At 52.6% G+C, this 19699-nt stretch overlaps 1 protein-coding gene across 3 annotated transcripts in view; it reads right to left on the bottom strand.

The window, feature by feature from the left end:
- Nucleotides 1–622: 622 nt before the first annotated feature.
- Camk2a (calcium/calmodulin dependent protein kinase II alpha) overlaps nucleotides 623–19699 on the bottom strand; it is a 62344-nt gene continuing 43267 nt past the window's right edge. The window contains exons 14-19 of one of the 3 annotated variants that reach the window (XM_005324162.5): nucleotides 17713–17745; nucleotides 16660–16708; nucleotides 10292–10367; nucleotides 7503–7597; nucleotides 3637–3865; nucleotides 623–3408 (exon numbers count right to left, since the gene is read on the bottom strand). In XM_005324162.5, coding sequence (XP_005324219.1) covers nucleotides 3405–3408; nucleotides 3637–3865; nucleotides 7503–7597; nucleotides 10292–10367; nucleotides 16660–16708; nucleotides 17713–17745 — 486 coding nt within the window. In that variant the 3' untranslated portion in view covers nucleotides 623–3404. Of the gene's footprint in view, nucleotides 3409–3632; nucleotides 3866–7502; nucleotides 7598–10291; nucleotides 10368–16659; nucleotides 16709–17712; nucleotides 17746–19699 lie in introns of those variants that run through there. The other 2 variants (XM_005324163.5, XM_040273001.2) reach the window with 2 other exon arrangements.

The following is a 19699-nucleotide window of genomic DNA, read 5'->3' on the forward strand; positions in this document are numbered from 1 at the left end:
CCATACCCACCCTCTTGCTCTTGTTAAAGGTACCCTCAAGAACCTGAGAAGACACTGATTTCATCCCTGGTTCTGGGTGTGTGTGGGGTTGAGTGATTGGCTCAACCTTGAGCGTGTCATCTAAGCCAGTCCAACAGAATAAAGACTTTTATTTTAAAGACTCTCCTGTCTTTTTCCATAGGAGAGATCTGGGACAGAGAAGGAACACCTCTTAGAGCATGGTGCTTGGCCAAGACAGAGAGAGACAAGGAGTGCACAGAAGTTTGTAGCTATTTATTGCACTGAAAACACCAAGAATAAAACAGACACCCCTTTCCCTCCCCCGCGCCCGCCCCCAGCAGAAAGTTTGAGCAGTGGTCATTCAAGTTCACAGCCACATATTTTTAAAAAAAGAAAAAGAAAAAGAAAAAGAAAAGAAAGAAATAAAAACAGAACCCAAAACAAATAATAACAAAGAAACCAGCATGGGGAGTCTGTCAAACACATCCCCCAAAGGGTCTCCCTCCGAAGGGAGACTGGAGGCCGGGGTGAGGGGACGAGCCATGGTGGGCACAGACCCAGGAGAGTGCTTTCCTGTAAACGTATTTGCATGCTGGAGTCTGGGTTTTGGCTTGGGTTTGGCTTTTTTTTTTTTTTTTTAATTTTATTTTTTGCATCTAAAGGGTGTTTGGGAGGAGCATGGAGACTGGTGAGGGTGGGCTCTGGGAAGCTTTTTCTGCCAGTTTCTCCCGCCTGCTGCCTCAGGGTCACTGTGGGGCCTCGGGGTCTACACCAGGCGGTCACCCACCCACCTCCACATCGGGGACCATCTCGGCCTGGGGCAGGAACCTGCCTCCACTTCTCTAGCACTTGGAGAGGCACATGGTGGGCAGGCGGTGTGTCGGCCAATGACAGGCAGGACCTTGGGGTCCTTCTGCTCAGCTTCCTCTGGTAGGGAAACCAAGGTGCAGAGACGGGAAAGGATGGGCCCAAGGTCACACTGCAAGTCTGGTCAGAGCTGGGAATTGAAGCCTCCTAATTCTCCTACCACTTCTCTTTCCCCCGCAGCCACTGCCGATGAGCAGCAGATGGCACCAAAGAGGGGACCGAGGGGCCAGCGGGGCAGAGGGTGGGGACTGGCCAGGCCCAGAAGCAAATTAGAGGCCAGTCAGGGAGGAAGCCTGGAAGTTCTCACAGGCGAGATGGGCTTCATGTCACCATCTATGTGATCCTCCATCAGCCTGAGTGGGAACACTTAACCCTTTTAACTAATGGGGAAACTGAGGCTGAAGAAGGGACCAGAACTTGCTCGGTAATCGCAGCATCCCCTGGTGAAGGACACATCCTCAGCTTTGGCTGGGGATGGCTGGGGGGGACCTGGCAATTCACAGAGGGACAGGTGGTTTTGCTGCTGGGATGATAGGATCACTGGACAGTTCTGAGAGGCCCTCTGGACCTGGGGCAGGCCAAGAGCCCACCCTGAGGCCTGGGCATCAGGGTCTCTGCAAAGGAACTTGCAGAGGCCAGCGATAGACCAGCTTGGAAACAGGAGGCTTCGGCAGCCAATTTCCTGGCCTGCAGCCCAGCCTGTCTCACCCGTCCTTGGGCAGCAGGACTGAAAAAGGAACCCAGCAGACAGCTCGTGATAGGGAAAGGCAGAAAATTCTGGATTAAATGACCTCACCAGTTCCACTCCTCCCAATACCCAGAGCCTCCTCCCAAAACCCTGGAGATGTGGCTCTTCCTCCCCTGAAATCCTCCCGAGGGGACAGTATCTCATGCTGGCAAAACACGGCCACACAGAGGCCAGAAGCACGGAGAGGCAGCAACATAATCCCGAATTGGACACTGAGAATACAACCTCTATTATTATGATTATTATTTTGTCCAAAACATGTAGATTGATTTTGCTGTTTTTCTTCTTTTCATTTTTGTTTTTAACATACTTACTGCATATAAAGTCATGCAAAGAGAACAGTGCAGACAGCAGATCCCCATGGACGTGCCAAGGCACTCACACCAGAGTCAATCCCAGGGGAAGAGGGTAGGCGAGAGGAGAAGCGAGCAGAGAGGAGGAGAGCCCGAGGTCCAGGAGGAGGCGTGGCAAGTAGACATTTCCGGGGCTCTGCTTTGGCCACCAGATGCCAGGGGGAGAGAGGCAGTGAGGACACGTGTTCCCGGGGCCCTCAGAGGTACGAGGGCTGCACAGACAGATGGGATGAGATCCTGGGAAGTGCAGTCATAGGACCGAATTTTGAGGGAGTAGCAAAACAGAGCCTGGATGTTTCCGTCTTGCCAACCTCCCTGCTCCCTGCCCTGCCTTGCCATCTCCTAGTCACACTGGCATCGGATGCTCCCCCATCCTGGGAGGACAGCCTGTGTTGGCTCACCTCAGACCAGAATGGCAGAGAGACCATGATCCCTGGGCTGAGCCCCCCTTGGCCTCAGAGTACCACAGGTGACAAGGTCCATCTCAGAAATGACAAAAGAAGAAGAAGAAAACAAAAAAAAGTCTAGAACAGAATAAAAACTACCCCTCATCCCTCTTCCCACCCCCTCTCTTCCCAGCCCAACCCTTCTCACAATAATTTGAGAGGTCTAGTTATTACATAAATATCCATTAACGCAAAATCCATTTACGAAATACACAGAAGTTTGGCTATAAAAAGGCATGCGGTCCAAGTAGAAGTGATACCTAAACGTTGCTTTCTTTTGACCCTGAAACACAACCAGATCCCCTCTCAGACAGGACCAAGCCGGAATTCTCCAGGGACGATGGGAGGGCAGGTGGTGGGTTAGCGTTGGAAGGCAGCAAGTGGGGACACCTGAGGGGTGGGACTGTCCACATGGGGGGCCAGGTCTGCTGACCAACCTCCAGGGAGGGCAGCGCAGGCCAGCAGGGGGTCAGGAAGCAGTTTGAAGCAGGGGCTCCTAGTGTCTGCTCCTCTCTTACCCTCTCCCACAGGGAAGTTTGGCTCTGGAGACCTGGGGTGTTCATCTGCCCTTCCCCAGGGACCCCAGAGGAGGAGAGATCCTCAGCACATGCCCCTCCTTTTCCCTGAACACACGGCTGGGGCATTTCTGCCTACAGCCAAGGCCAGACTAGGCCAACAACAGCCAGGTAGAGGTTGGGGGTCCCTGGGGCCAGCACCCTGGGCCCCGGGGCCTGAGGAAGCCCCACCCTGGCGGAGGGAGAGCGGAGACTGAGAACTGGGGCTGGGAGACCTGGCCATTTGCTCTGCAGTCGTGATGGCTTTGTGAACAGCAGGTTTTCTTGATGCAGGTACAGAGTTGACAGTGGCGGTGGTGGGACAACGTGATGGGGAGAATTCCAGCAAGATCCAAGTGGGAGAACCAGCAGCACATTCCACGAACAAAGAGTGGACCCCTGCGACACAGCAACGCGGTGACCCCAGCCTGGTCCTTCAACTGCAAGGCACAGTGCAGATGGTGAGCCCCAAGGAACCTGAGGGAGCCCGCCCAACGCCTCCCAGGGCTCTGGTCCAGCTGGGGCCCCCAGGACCTGCAGCCCCAAGGTGTCCCTCCTGGGCTCCTCCCACCCTGCTAGGTGGCTTCAGAGACAGGTCCCTGCTCTAGGCCAACAACCCCCCATGCCTTTAGAATACCCTGGGGCGAGCGGGAAGGAAGGATTCTTACTGGGGCAGGACGGAGGGCGCCCCGGATCTGTGGAAGTGGACAATCTGCCATTTGCCATCCCTGCGGTGCCAGACGCGGGTCTCCTCTGACTGGGCGGTGCGGGGAATGCCGCCCGCATCCAGATACTGCGTGATGCGGATGTAGGCGATGCAGGCGGACTCGTCCCCCATCAGGTGGATGTGGGGGTTCAGGATGGTGGTGTGCACGGGCTTGCTGTTCCGGGACCACACTGGAGGCAGGGACGGGAGGGGCAGAGCAGATGCAACTGGGGGGCCTCCTGCCTCCCCTCCTTCACTTTCTCAACTCGCAGGAGCCCTATCAGGGGAGGTCCCTCCCCCTGCCTCATTTGCAGAAGGGGAGTCTTGTGAGAGGGCTCCGATAGCTGGGAGTCCAGGCAGAACTGCTAGGTAGCAGAGACCTCCCACCCCCGTGCAGACGCAGTGAACTTCAGACACGCAGAGTTTTCCAAACAGGAGGGAGTGGGATTTTACAATCATAGTCTCTTGGACACACCGAATTATAAGGCCAAAATGATTAAAGAACTAGATGAGCTCCACCTGCCTCAGACCCAGATCCTACATGGGCCAGGCAGGCGGAGGGACCCTTCTGGGTCAGGGAGATGACGGGGAGTAATGGGAACTGTGGCGGATAGACCTCCTTGTCCCCTCAAAAGGGAGTGCCTGGCCCACAGCTTCTCTGGGGTTACCATGTGAATAGGTGGGACCCCTGTTGCCACACTGGGTGTCTCAAGAGGATCTGGAAATCTGGATGTTTCTATGAAACTCTTCACTTTTATTAGTGATATAGACTTTGAATTTAAAACATGACACAGGCCACATGGAAAGCTTCTGCAGTCCAGATATGACCTGTGGGCTGCCTGTCGGCCATCTCCATGAGAAACATACAGAATTATGAAAACAGGGAGAATATGAGAATTGTAGAATCTTAGAACCTTTAACTTTGGGGATTGGTAGTCATGGAGTGAGGTCATGGAGCTTTCCAGAGTTTAGGGGGGGGATGCATAGCTCTTGTAATCATGACTGAACTGATAAAAGGACCTGAACTACCTCCTGCTATATGAGGTCACCACTGCAATTATTATTATAGAACAGCTGTTTTTCTTTTTTTCATCAAGATAAAAAATAAAAGCACAGAAAGACAATGACCCAGGGGTGGGTTAGAGAATCAGTTGGCTGATTCTCACCCTTTCGAGGAACCCTTAAGAAGAGCCCCAATATAGGTCCTATTTGAATAACTGATTCAAAATGCATATTCTCCAGTTCCACCCCTAGACACTCCAGTTTAAGAGACTAATAAAAATCTCCCTTCCCAGTCCCCATCCTCAGATTCTGATATGCAGCCAGATTTGTGAGCCACTTATTTCCTGAAAAGTGTAAAGAGTCTAATTTTTTTCTGGATTGCAGAAAGTACCCAATAGCCTCCATTTCCTAATATTGTAATCACAGGGTTTTCGATAAATCACCAAAATCATGAGTCTTCGACATATAGAATATCAGGCTTAGAATTCTGGGCTCTCAGGCATACAGAAGGTGGAGCTTTAGTGTCATTGACTTGGGTAACCTCAGAGGTCAAAGGGCACTCCTAAACAATGCATCTGTGCAATGTCCCTGACAGCATGCAAGGAGGAGGCACACAAAACCATCTATTTTAAAGCATCTCTCTAGTAGGAAACTGAGGTCCAGAGAAGCCGTCTAACTTGGCCCAACCTGGTCCAGTTTCTGAAAGTACTACAACAGAACCTAAAAGAAGTCAGGCTCCTGGTGGAACTGAATTAGGACAATACAGAACAATTCCAGAAGGGATGAACGGTTTAGCATTGTCAGGGGATGGGTATTACCACTGTTGTTAAGGACTGAGGTCCCCAGGACACCATGTTAACATGGTGTCTCTCATCCAGATTAAAGGCCCCAGTATCCACCCTATGGATAGGGTGGGAAACAAGGCCACGCCCTCTACAAGAAAGAACTAGCCACATGGAGGGTATGAGCGAGTGGCCACTCTCGGTTTTTTGCTCCTGTGGATGCTGCCTTGGGAGTGACCGGATGGTCAAGGCATGGGCCAGCGCAAAATGGCAGCTGCTGCATAGGCAGACGGGAACTGCAGGGGTTTCTCTCTCTGTTTGGTCCCATGATCATCCCTGCACCCTCAAAGTGGAGCCTTGGCCTGGTCTCTGCTCTGATTTGTCAGGACAGGAGAGTTTATACCAGGTGACCAGCGCCCCCATAGCACAGAGGTATGGTAGTAGCCCAGGATCTGAGTGTGAACTCCAGGGTGATGGGGACCCATGGGGCCCAGCCACCCCTCCTCACATAAGGATTTTATCTCTACTGCTACTGATTTATTAAAGGAGGATGTAGCTTCATTCTTCACAGCTTTTTTCTAGGGAGAGGTCCCCTGTAGTCTGTACTCTATAAAATTCAGTTAGAGAGGGTGCAGACCAGGGAAGGAATGTCCCCCCTAACTGGAGGCTGCTACTGTGCAGATGGATCTGGTGACACTGGCAATGGGAGGAGAGTGAATCAGGTTTAGGTTCTGCCTCTGGCTTCCTTTGGACAAGTCATTTCCCTCTTTGGGCCTCAGTTTCCTCTTCTGAATGACAAAGAGTTGGACGAGATCTTCGGTCACTGAAGTACCGACCTTGCTGTTTTGACCATATACAAGGGCCACCTGTGCTTATTTCATGAAGATATGTTCCTGGATTGACTCACTTTACTAATTTACATGTTTAGTTTGAAAGGAAACTTTTGTGCACAAGCATTAATGAACAATCAGTATCATAGAATAAAATCTTAATACTAAGTTCAGAGAAAATAAAGTTATGCAACTCTATCCAAGGCTCTTGCCTGCCGGGGATTGAAGCCTAGAATTGGCTTAATCCTTGATATAAAGGGACATTAGTTTGGAGACCTGGTAAGGATAGGCTAGCACCCAACTGAGCCTTTCCCCTAGGTTGGAGCAGGAGTATGGAAAGAGATTTTCGAAGGAACAGCCTTCTCCCTGTGATAGTCAGTGTTTCAGGTGGTGCCTGCACAGCCCTGAAATCCTGTTGCATAGTCCTAACGGTACATGCCCCTCACCTTGGGGGGGCCCCAGATAGACCGCCTCTGGGGTCCTTCCTCCAGATCCTAAAGCTGCATGAATCTAACCTGCATGCCCATTTCCTGGTCCCTGTCCGACCCGTGGCCTAGGTGAGACACAGACACAGGCAGAAAGCACCCCAGGGCAGGCCCAGCTGCAGCCCCCTGACAGCCCCTGGTTGCAAAGCTGGCGAGGTCTCTCCTGCAGAGGAGAGGCCCAGAAAGGACGGACATGCAGGACAGAGACCTAGACAAACAGGCAGGGGCACAGCAGTGTGAGCTCGCTGTCCCCCCCTCTTTCCTGCACTGCCCGCCTACAGGGGGCATGTGCACCACAACCCAGGAGCCAGCTTGTGACCAGCGGGGCAGCAGGGATGGCTTCAGACATCACGATGTAGCTTGGGGTGTGAGCCAGTGGGAAGGCTCCCTTATCTGTGAAACAGGAACTAATGCCTACCCCAGACCCCTCCCAGGGTCAAGGATAGGAGAGGGCTGCAATGGCTTGTCACCAGTATCCCTGATTTCTGGGAACCCCCCACCCCACCTTGCCCCATCCTCAGCCATAGGAGGGACAAGTCAGGCTGGCAGTGGATAGGCCAGAGTTAGGAGAGGGAACCAAGAGGGTACCAACCCTGGTCCATACGGAATCCTCCTCTTCTCTGGCTCCTGAGCCGCCCCTGGGGCCCTGCCCGTCACCCTGCTGTGCCATCCGGCAGGACATGGAACGAGAGCAGACAACAGGCACCCCAGAGAGAAGGGATTGCTCACGGTTTTCAAAATAGAATCGATGGAAGTCCAGGCCCTCGACCAGGTTCCCCAGGGCCTCGGGTTCGAAGGCCGTCATCCCGGGGTCGCACATCTTCCTGGGGGAGGAAGCCAGAGGAAAGAGGGGCTGGGGCAGCTTCTTGCTGTGGCCTTGCAGGGGGAGCCCCTGAAGGGCGATCAGGGAGACTGCTGGAAGGGGCTTGTAGACTGCCAAGTGTGGGGCGTGGCTGAGTGGATGGTGCCATCTAGATCCAGGAAACCTAGGTACAAGTCCTGGCTCTGCCACTTATGGTTATGAGACCCTAAGCAAGTTGCTCAACCTCTTGAAGCAAGAGAAACATGAATAGGTGAGCAGGGTCCTGCTGTAGGCAAAGTGTGCCAACAGGAGAGAGAGACTGCTTTCTGCTTCCCATGCAGGGTCCTGGCCTGAACTGTGGACCCAGAGGGGGCGTTTCCTAGTTTGTCTTCCTGGGGTGTGAAGGTAGGTGGCTACCGTTTCTTTTTCATAAAAGGGCTGGGGATGTGGCTCAAGCAGTAGCACGCTCGCCTGGCATGCGTGCGGCCGGGGTTGGATCCTCAGCACCACGTACAAACAAAGATGTTGTGTCTGCCGAAAACTAAAAAATAAATATTAAAAAATTCTCTCTCTCTCTCTCTCTTAAAAAAAAAAAAAAAAAAAGGACCTCTGTTCACCAGGCCAAGTAAGTCCCTGCATTTTGCTAATTTTTGCAGACGTGCCCTGACTTGAGCCTCAGTTCCCTTCTGGAAGATGAAGAAAATGGCATCAGAGGAGGAGGAGCACCTGGAAGGGAGGAGCACGGGGGCGTGGCTGAGGAGGCCCTCAGCAAACAGAGGCTGTGATCAGCCAGCTGCTCCTTCCAGGAGACATTGACAACCAGCTGGGCAAGGGAACAAGTTATCTCCCTCATCCCCAGATGTATAGAATCTTTTGAGGGATAACATAAACCCCTGTGGCAAAGCAATGAAGCCAGGGGTAAGAAATGCCCCAAGAAGGATGAAACACCCAATCCAGGGTGGAATTAGGGATACTGGAGGAGGATGTCAGACCCAGCATTACTCAAGCTGCCTAAAGCTCAGGTGAGCCCACACAGTGCACTTCTCCACCCAGGACCTCAGATTCTCCAGCCAGATTAAGCCAGGGAGATGGGATCTGTGCTCAGACCAAACAGGGTACTCAGGACACTGTCAGCTCCAGAACCTTCCAAGGGTGGGAGCTGGGGGCTGAGTGTGTGGGAGACTGAGCACACCACTGGTGGAGGTGTCTGGGTGGCCCTGCCTCTTAGAATGGCAGGACTCAGAGGCTGCATTGTACAGATGGGGAAACCAAGGCTAAGGGAGATGCAGGGGCTTATTCAGAGACACACAGCACCCAGACTCCAGGGCCCAGACAAGGGCCCCAGAGGTCATGGCAAGAGTCAGAACCTAGGGTAGGCTGCAGATGCCAAAGTGACATCTCAGAGGTGGAAGGGGTCTCAAGAAATGGCACTGAGGGGCATGGGGGCTGTGGGGTCCCCCCACTCTCTTGCTCTCTGGATGTGTCTTTCCAGAGTCATTGATATATCCCAATTGGCATGATATATCCCCATTTAGTTTTTTCTAGGGCCAGTGGCAAGACCAGCCTAACAACCTGTTTCTGGGCTTTTATGCAACACCCAGGCATACACGTGACTACACACTTGGGCACACTTCTTGTGCACACAGTCACAAACGTGCACATATGTGTACGAGTGCATACACACATATGTACAGGATACGCCAGTTGCAGTTTCAACATGCACCTCTCAAGCGCCTTGTTCCTCCAGAGAAAATCAGTGAATTTCTAGGGGTTCTGTCACCCACTGCTGCAGAATCCACCCTCCCCCCCAGAACCATCCTGGCTGCTGAGCCTTTGGGAGGCACACTTCAGCTCCTGGGCACAATGAACACCAGGAATAGACTGTCCAAGGTGTGAACCCCAGCCAGGTTATTCCCAACTCACCTTAACCCAACAGGCAAGGTGACTCTGCCTCAGCAGATTTTCTCTACCAAAAATCATATGTGGGGTCGCCAGAGCCAGGCCTCACCAGCACTGGCCAAAATGCTAAGGCCTAAGTCCAAAATTTTGCTCTCTAGGACGGGCAGAGTCTGCTTCTGGGCCAGAGCAAGAAAGCAGGAAGGACCACCAGGGGGCGCCCCAGCCAAGCCCATGCTCATTTCTCTTGGCAAAGGCCAGCAGCGACTGTGGGATGTCGCAGACTACCTGCTTCATCTGATGCTATTTGTGTGCATGGTGCCTTAGTCCCCGGAACCTTGATTCAGGGTTCCATTTTGAAGTGCTTTGCTCCTCCCTGCTCACTGAAGATACCCATCCTATGGGTCCCTGCCTGCTCCAGCCCAGCCGAGGTCAGAGGCTGAGAAGGTCCAGGACAGGAGCCCGACTGGCAGGACTGAGGAGGGGCCCGCCTCCCTCCCTTCCTTCCCATACTGGAGGGGAGACACCCTCTCCTTCCTTGAGGAAGCAAAGGAGCTTTGATGGAGTTCCTCCTGGGAGCAAGATGAGAACGGGGAGCAGGGGACGGAGGACTGAGTACAGAGTGGAGTTGTAAGCGGAATGCTCAAGTTGAAGCATCAAGTCTGAGTGCAGAACAGAAACTCGAGCTCAGTCTCATTCACAGCACATGCAGAGTGAGCGAATGAATGAGCGCCTGCGACAGGGACCCCCAAAGTTAGCCGTTGGCACCCCCTGAACCACGATCCAGGCAGGACATGCAGAATGAGCCCAACTGACTCACGTGTAGGACTCAAAATCTCCATTGCTTATGGCTTCAATCAGCTGCTCTGTCACTTTTATAATTTCCTGTTTCCGCACTGTAAGGCAGGAAGGGACACAGAAATAATAATGATGATGATAGTAATGAAACACCAGCTACAGTTTCCTGAGTCCCCGTGTGCCAGGGAGACCCTGTGCTGGGACCTGAGGCCTCATACAGATCATCTCATTTATCCTTGCTTGTCCCTGCAGGGTAGATAGCATTCTCCCCATTTCAAAGAAGTAGAAACCGAGGCCCAGAAGAGTGAAAAAAGGTGAACGTTCTCTCAACTTCATAGGGCAGAGGCGTCTCAGCTGGAAGCCTTTGCCACCAAGAATCACGGTGGACATTCCATAGACCTGATTTGAACCCAGGTCTTGACTCCAAAATATGCTTCCCTTCTACCTTGGCCATGCAAATCATGGCCAGATCTGAAGCCCCACCAAGGACAGCCTCGAGGTTCACCCATCCTTGTGACTGAGTGAGATTTTGGCTCAATCCCCCAGGATTCAGGAATTGAGCTGTGGAGATCTTTCTAGCATTCATGGATCCCAATAGCTCTCTCCCCTCTTTGCCACTGAAACACCACGAGCAGCTGACCTTTCTAGTGGAGAGTTAGATGTCAGTTTTCTTATGAGATGTGTGATGTTCTGAGCCTCAGTTTCCCATTCTGTAAAATGGAGGACATTATCACCCTTCATTCATTCAGAGCCAAACACATGATGGAAACCAGCTGGGCTTTGGTCCCAGGCAGATCTTAATTGAACTCCAGCCCAGGTCCTTACAAACTTGTGCAGCTGTGGGCCACAAGATGAACAGGCAGCACTTGTTCAAAAGCCTGACACATAGTAGGTGCACGTTGTCAGCACTGCCATTTTCTGCAAGACCCTGTCCCCCCCAGGCCAAGGGGCTGCCTCCTCTGCTCCTCATAAACACCCTGGGAGGCAGGCAAGGCTGGCATGTCCCCATGTCACATATGAGGTGACAAGCCTCATTGATGAAGGAGTTTGAAGCCAGGCATCCTGGCTCCCAGCACAGAATGGCAAAAGCCTCCCTCAGATTCCCAGAGACAGGCCCCGCCTCCCTCCTCCCCAGGCTTGGCCTCATGCCTGGCCACTTGTTAGCCACTGGAGCAGTCCCAGGTGAGGTAGGTGAGCACATTGCCTGGAGAGCAGGCTCAGGCCTGGCCTCAGCATGCTTAGTCTGGAAGCTGGCAGGAAGATCAAGCCTGGCAGAGGCCCTGGCCTGCCCCTTCTAACCAGCTGTCCATGCCCAGAGCTCACCTGAGGCCTAGGGGCATATAGAACCACCGTTCCTCCAGGCTGGGGAAACTGAGGCTGTGAGGGACTGTGACTTGCCCAAGACAGGGAACACAGCAGGTGCCAAGCCTGACTTGCAGTCTCAGGTGCCCCAGCCTACTCACTATCCCGACGCTCCACTTCACTATTGCTTGGCCCACATGCTTTCCTGTCTCTCAATTCAATATGAGCTCGCGGGGGCTGGGCTGTGGCTTCCCTGGAGCCTAGAATAGGCCTCGCCCCCTCAGCCCCTTAATATTGAATGAACGAACGAACACACCCACCCAGCCTTGAGCCACACGCTTAACCTGCAGAGTCTCAGAGCCTCATAGCAAAGCTTCCCTCCCATATCACAATGGTGCAAACCAAAGGTGAGAGAAGCTAAATGGCTTCCTTCGGTAGAGCTGGGACCCCAACAAGAGTTGGCAGCTTCAAAGCACAGCATCTCCCCCACACCTGAGCCCAGAGCTCCCCTGGGCCTATGGTGGGTGCTAGACAGATAGAGCGATTATGGTTTAATGCCCACCACACAAACAAATAATTATTTTGCTCCTGGCTCCAGTTAGCATCAACTGGCTGGAAATGGGCCCATCTTGAGACCATGTGCATGACCTGGTCATATGGGTTCTCCCCATTGCTTTTGGGACCGTGCTTGGGTTGGGCAGAGGCAGCACTTGGTGCAGAGCGAATGAATGAACCAGTGGATGGCTCCAAACCAGAGTTTTGCCTGGTTCCCTGGAATACCACAAGTCTCCTGACTGCCTGCGCCCCTTAGTGCTCCAGACCCTGGCCTCCTAGTCAGCTCAGCCTACCTTCATGAAAGCATGAAGATGGGAAGAACCCAGCCCTGCCAGGAAGCACCTCAGTCCAGCCACTCCCACACGGAGCCAGAGGTGACAACACAGAGCAGACCAACCAGTTCCTAATGGAACATGGGACCCATGCCACCACACTTGCCTTCTCCCCATGAACTTGGAGACCCCTCCAGCTTGTCATCCCGTGAGCCTCCACGTATCGTCCTACCTCCTGTGGGCTGCTTGTCACTGCCATCGCAGGGAGTCCAGCAAAGTGGTCCAGGGCATGGATTCTGGAGCCAGACTCTGCCTAGGGTTCTCTTCTGGTTCTGCCACTTAATAGCAGCGTGTCCTTCAGCAAGGGCTGCCCTGTGCCTCAGTTTCCTCACATGCATAATGGCGATACTAATGGTACCTACCTTAAAGAGTTGTCTGGAGGACTGAGTTAAGAGATATCTAACACAGAGATAGCTAACCCTCAGAGCCAGCTGCTGTTCCAAGACCCTAACCTCAAGCCACTCATGTATACAAGGATGCATTGGGTCGAGCATCTCAGACAGCAAATGGCACCCCATCACAGACAGCTGTGATTCTTGTCATGAGGAAATCTCAGAAGCAGAGCCTTGCGTCTCTACCCAGGGCAGGGAGGCTTCCCAGCGGCCTGACAGGACGGCTCAGTCTTGGTTCCTCCTTGTTGGCTTATGACTTGCAATGTGTACACTCCTTCTTCTTCCACATTGACACCAGTGTCCCTGGAAGCCCCTAGGGAGAGTTCTGGTCTTCTTTCTTCCTTCTGGAGTGAGCACCTTCCCATCCAGAGCCTGTCTGAGTCTCCTGCCACCCAGTTTTCTCTTCTCTGGATACACAGCCTTCAGAATATGGCTTCCAGGTTCTCCCTCAAGCTGGCCAAGCACTTCTCAAGGGTCCTTGCGCTGTCTGGATGGCTCTCTGAAGGTGGGCACACAGTCAGGTGTGGCCCAGATAATGCAGGATATCAGCTCTCTATCCCCTCCCGAGTTCTGGACCCTGTACCTCCATGAGCACAGCCTGTGACAGTGCTGGAGGCTGTGTCTCCTGCCACTTGGCACACCATTTTGCCAACAGTCGAAGCCCAGTGGGTAAGAGCTTCCCCAGCTTTCTTCCCTAGGACAGAAGATCTAGAGTCTTTGTGCTTCTTCCACAGGAAATCCACTCTTGTCTTGAGCTTTCTGTGCCCGAAGAAACCCCATTGCTATGCAAGGAATTCATCCAGCAGATGCTTGGTAGTGACATCTGGCATTTCTCCTCTGCCAGGTACTCACCCAGATGATCCCATCTGGGAGTGCTTCCCTACGAATGGAAAGGCCAAGGCCCCAGAGAAGGTAAGGTGCTCTCTTAAGATCACACAGGATGCTGAGGCTGTGTGATGGGACCAGCATGCCTAACTGGTAGTTCCCAGAACGTCCCTGCCCAGTTCTTCAGATGGGAGAGAAAATTAATTTTGCATGGAGCTGATCAGGAGGAGGTAGGGAAACGGGGAGGGAGGCTGAGAGAACCTAGTGCAGTTCAGAAAGCGAGAGACCTGTGCACGAAGCCAGAGGGCTCTGAAATATTCATGTCCCTTCCTTTCCTCGGGGGAACTTGCTCCCTGGAGGATGACATTTCTAATTAACTTTAATGTTAGTTCGGAGTCCACCCCACCAGCTGCTATTCTCACTTAGTAAGAGGGCTTAACAAGTTAACACCAGAAAAGAGTTCTCTGGGAACTTTCTCTGAGCCTGGGGAGGCTGGGGGAGGCAGGAGGCCTCTTCCCCCCTCCCACATGAGGAGCAGGTCCTGGCTGGGCCAGAAACTCTTCCAGCAGACATGGCCTCCCCGGCTCTTCTACATGTGGGGAAACTGAGGCAGGAGACAGGGTCCCCGTTCTGCAGTAAATAATACATGCATGCCCTTCCTCCTCTCTAGGGTTCACACTCCTGAGAAAAGAAGTGGAGGCGAACTAAAATTCAAAAGTGTCCTCTCCTGATCCCTGTAAGAGGAGGATGACAGCAAACGTGGGGCCTCAGGAATGTCACCGGAAGCTGTTATGTCAGGTAGAAAACGTCTCTGATGGTCCCATTTTACACAATTATGCATCTGCAGTTTGCATTCGACTCTAAATACTTCTCTGTTCAATGTATAGTTTCTTAATATAATCTTTGATTAAGATTAATAATCTAAGAAAATGTCATGTGACTTCCTGTCAATCATGAACTCAGTTTGGAAAAAAAAAAAAGAAAGAAATTAAGATTGTTTTTAAAAAAACACTTACCACATACTAAATGTTGTGAATATACTTTTATTTTTATTTATTATTACTAATTTTCTTACAGTACTAAGGATTGAACCCAGGGGCACGCTACTGCTGAGTTACATGCCCAGCCCTTTTTATTTTTTATTTTGAGGTAGAGTCTCTCTAAGTTGCTATGGGTGGCCTTGAACTTGCAATCCTCTTGCCTCAGCCTCTGGAGTCGCTGAGATCACAGGAGTGCATTACCACACCTGGCTGGTAGATGTATTTTATATGCAGTTTCTCGTTTCATCTGCATAGTGATTTCTGCGGTTGGTACTATTATCATTACCTCTTTGGTATTAAGGAAACTGGGTCTCAGAGTGGTTGAATATGTTATCCAAAGTCATCCAGCAAATGGATTCTACCAGGGAAGTACAGAGCCAGGCCACCTCCACCATCCCTGTCTACCCTGAGGCCAGGATTATAAAGCCACATGAGGTTGCCTCAGAACCCCAGAGCCTCTCTCTCCCCATTGGGAAAGAGAGAATATCTTAGAAGCCCCATGATTTGGTCTACTACAGACTTACACAATCAGAATCCACAGGGGGAGAGTCACAGGGGATGTGGTTAGAAGTTTGTACCTGGGGGGACCCCGCACACTGACTTGACTCTAGTGGGCAATCCTTCAAGAGGAGGCATCTGTAAAGCTGTTCCTGGTGCTGCCATAGAGGACGATTTGCTAGCACCAGGCTGTGATCCCTCAAGTTGGAAATGACCAGAAAGAGACACCCACAGGTGGGCCCATTTTCTAGGCTCCTGGCAGAAGTCAGGAACCATCATGGTGAGTGGCGCGTCAAAGCTGCCCAAAAGCCTGAATCACATTTGTGCAAAAAGCATGCCATGATAAAATCCTCTTTCCCCAACACTGTCTTCTTTTCAAAGCAAAATATCAAAACTCCTGGAAAATGTCTCAACAGATACAGCTGAGTTCCCTCTCTATGGATGGCCTTTCTGTGTATTTTCATAGACTCCCCAGGTGTCTCTGGCACCTACTGGAATAGACAAACCTCTGAACCCAACAGGCACTCTGTCATGGGAAATGAGGAGGGCTAGGTACCCAGTGCAGGTGGAGCAGCAGGACATTGTTAACACATCAGGGACTTGGTGTCCCCTGGGCAGAAACCAGCTCAGGGTTTCTGTTCCTTCCTCCAGCCTCTCAGAATGCTTGCTACCTACCCTGTGACCAGACCTGGTTCAACTCCCAATCCTGCTGGTTAATTGGTTTGGGGGCCAGTTTACCCAGGCTCTGTCCTTTCCTCAGCTGGAGTCCACCACAGGGAACTACCTTGTAGGGTTGTTGTGAAGCCCCAGCATGTTAGACCAGAAAAAGTCCCGGGAGCAGGCACAGGACTTAGCAAGTATTCATAAATCACAGCCGTGCGTGCTATTCTTGCCATTTCCTCCTTTACCACTTGATTGCAGGTAATCCGTGCCCCCCATTACTCATTTGAGAATTTTTATAGGCTGTTAGCCTTTAGCTACCATAACCTTTGCATTTATGGTTGGTCTTGGGCACAGTTTTCCATGCTCCAGCAGACTGAATATTCTAGATTTTTCCTCCTCCTTTCTTTACTATTATTACTTCGTGCTTTAAATATCAACTCACTTTAAAAAAGAAACTCTCAGAAACACTTATTTCAGAAGCAAAATTTATACCACTAGTACACATTCATGACTTGAATTTGTGATTAATTTTTTTCTCTAATATGTATTAAAGTAAAATCTATGAACCTAAAATAAGAAAAGACCATCCGTGCCCTTCCGGTAACCTGGTACCCCACACAGGGACGTCGTGCCCCACGGTGTGTCGGTTGTCAGGAGCCGGGGCAAGGCTCCACCCAGGCACAGGAAACAGGCTGGCATGGGCCTTTCTGGGGTGAAGCGGTCTGCCCAGAAAGCACCAGGGAGTCTGGGGGGCCAGATGCCAGAGGCAAGACCGTCCCCTACCTTTGGTGTCTTCATCTTCAATGGTGGTGTTGGTGCTCTCAGAAGACTCCTGCCAAAGAGAAGGAGGGAGGTGGTGAGGCCTGTCTGGTGAGCGGCACAGGTGTGGCCAGCCGGGGGCTGCCCCAGCTGCCTGCCAATGTGGACCGGCGTCTGAAGTCCCAAACGGCTCCGCCATCCAGATGCTGCCTGAAACCCTGCCAGACTTCCCGGCCTGAGGAGGGAGGGCCCCACTCTGCAGGTGGCTGGGTGAGGCCCGGATGAAGGGGTACTGCAAGGAGATCCCTGGCCTGTCTGGAAGGGCTGGAGGGGGATTCCTGGGTCCTGTCTGCTCAAGGGGGCAAGAGGGGGTTGCAGAGGAGCAGAGAGACACCATGGCGGCCACAGAATGGGGAAGGAATACACACACTGGCAGGAGAGGAAGACAGATAGAGGGAGGCCCAGTGTGAGAGAGGGTGGGCTTTTCAGAGGGGAGAAAAACCACACAACTGAGTGAGACAGCCATGGATCCAGAAAAAGAGGGACGTGGGCCACCTGCAGCCCTAGACAGAGGCAGGGCTGGTGGCTCCTCTGCCCGAGCAGACTTTCAAGCTCCAGGGGACCTCCATGGCACCTACTACTTTGGCCAAACACAGGTGGAGCACAGCCCCACCCTGGCCGCAACTGGCACAGACCAAGCCCTGAGATGAGTTCTAGAGCAGAGGGGTGGGCAGAAGCCAGAAGCCAAGGGCTGGACATGGGGTTGTGCTCAAATCCACCTTCACATCCGAGAAGGTCTCAGGTCTGCTGTCAGCCTGCTGGCCTGGGCTGTGGAGTTGGAGGTGTCAACAGAAACACGCCAACAATACACACACACACACACACACACACACACACACACCACACACACACACACACAACACACACATTGTCACACAAGGCCCACATACCAAGCACGCCCTGAGCACCCTCTCCCCGCCCCGGGTTCCCGTGCAGCCTGCAGGAGGGAGGCAGGAGCAAGGGAGGAAGGGTCGAGGCCCAGCATTTACCGGCGTGGAGGAGACGGCAGACACTCACCATTAACTGAACGCTGGAACTGGACTTTCTTTTCTGGAAAAACAAGGAGAAGAGATGGGACAGGAAAAGACACAGCGTGAAAACGGCACGGAGCAGAGAAACGACAAGGGATGTTTGGAAGGAGGATGGGCCTCAGGGTCATCCTCTGTGGTTCTTTGCTGGCCTGGCATTGGGAAAAGCAATCAGGGCCACCAGTACAGCTGGCCTAGCGGGGCCAGCCCTCTCAGGCTGAAATCCTGGGTCCTCATGTACAGCTACCTGGGTCCACCAAGATAACAACCAAGCTCAAGGCCAAGCCTCCCTTGGACCAGGGCTGCCTACTACACCTCACTCTAATGGAGAGAGCTAATCCTGACTTTGGCTACCAATTGCCCAAGGCCTTCCGAGCCCAGTGCTCTTGAAGAACAAAAGGGAGATGAGGCTGAGTGCCTTCCCCAAGGCACTTCTCTGCTAAGAGAACCCCACTCCCCTCTCATTATCACTCAGGAAATGTGCAGTGTGGGGATCAAACCCAGGGCCTTGCACATGCTAGACAATCTACCACTGAGCTGCCTCCCAGCCCCAGGAAACTCATCAAAAATGTACAGAATGAGGTCCCCTTTGAGGAGTTTGATAACTAGATCTGGGGCGGGAACTGGACATCTCCATTTCCAGAAATATCCCCAGGGGACATGAGAGATATCAGGACCAGGCAAAGGGTCCTGATATGGTCCTGATATGGCCTCGGGCACTTACAGCTTCCCAGCTACAATCCCATTCGGCTCCTTTATGTTGATGGAGAAACTGAGACACAGCCAGAGTGAGGCTGAGTCTAGAGCTGGAGTCCTGTGGCCTGTCCTTGCACTTGGTAGCATACCCTGTACTGGCTGTGGTGCCAAGGGAAGCGGGTGTACGAATACGGATCCCCTTCTCCTTCCTTTGGCTCTCAGAGCCTGGAGTCTTGGGCTCACACTTATAGAAAGTGCAGGTCCAGACTGGCATTTGTATTGGCAGAGGAGACACTAAGGCCCAGGAAGGGGTAGTGGCCTGATCAGGTTCTTTCAGCAAGCCACTGGCACATCTGAGACCTGAGTGCAGGGCTCTGTCCTTTGCCCAGGGTTCTAGGTCTCCACAGCCTGACGCCCCTTCAAAGGCTCATCCTGTCCTAGATGTTCTTGCACCTGAAAGGCCAGGAGGCCCCTCATCCTGCTGCCCTGTGAGAAACTTGAGGTGCCACCACCGTCAGTCTTCACCATAGAGATGGGGCTTCTGATATTTTTTGAAGGTCTCAGGTCTAATCCTGGGCTTTCTAATTCCATTATCCAGCAACCTTCTGAGAGCCAGAATCTATCCTGTGCCCTCCAACCAGGGCCTCCACAGATGTAGCAGGGATGGCTCACCAGGCATCTCTGTGATCATGTCCTTAGACTACATCTTCCCCAGCTGGGCGGGACAGTGTGGCTTATAGCCAACCACCTGCATCAGCCGCTCTTCTGCCCTGCTCGCCTGGCCTCTCCTCTCCTGTCCTCTCCTCTCTTTTTCTCCTAGTGTTGGCCTCCTGCCCTGGCTGGAGCCAAGCCAGGCTCAGTGTGTGGGGAAGGGGACAGGCCCACACAGCTCAGCTGTCAGCAGAAACCTGAGGAGCCTCGCAGGAGCCAGGAGGTTTCAGGCGGGACACGAGTAGGTAACACAGAGCAAAGACTGCATCAGATTCAGACGCACAGTGACAGGATGGGACATGGGGAGAGAGGTCACGACGGCACGGATGGGACACCAACAGGGGCAGTGAGTGGGGTGAGGGGTAGGAGCAGTGGGCCCCTCCTGGTAGAAGCTGAGGCCGATGGGTGTCAGGGCAGGCACTGCTTCTTGGAGAAAGACTCAGTTTCCCTAAATCACCAAACAACGATGCCACCAACAACCCATATCGGCCAGCGCTTTAGAGTGTGATTGGAAAGGGCTTCCACTGAATGCAGAGTCACCTGTCTTAGAACCACGCGTAGAGGGAGGT

This window comes from Ictidomys tridecemlineatus, chromosome 1 (genome assembly GCF_052094955.1).
Source record: "Ictidomys tridecemlineatus isolate mIctTri1 chromosome 1, mIctTri1.hap1, whole genome shotgun sequence".
NCBI classification, from domain to species: Eukaryota; Metazoa; Chordata; class Mammalia; order Rodentia; family Sciuridae; genus Ictidomys; species Ictidomys tridecemlineatus.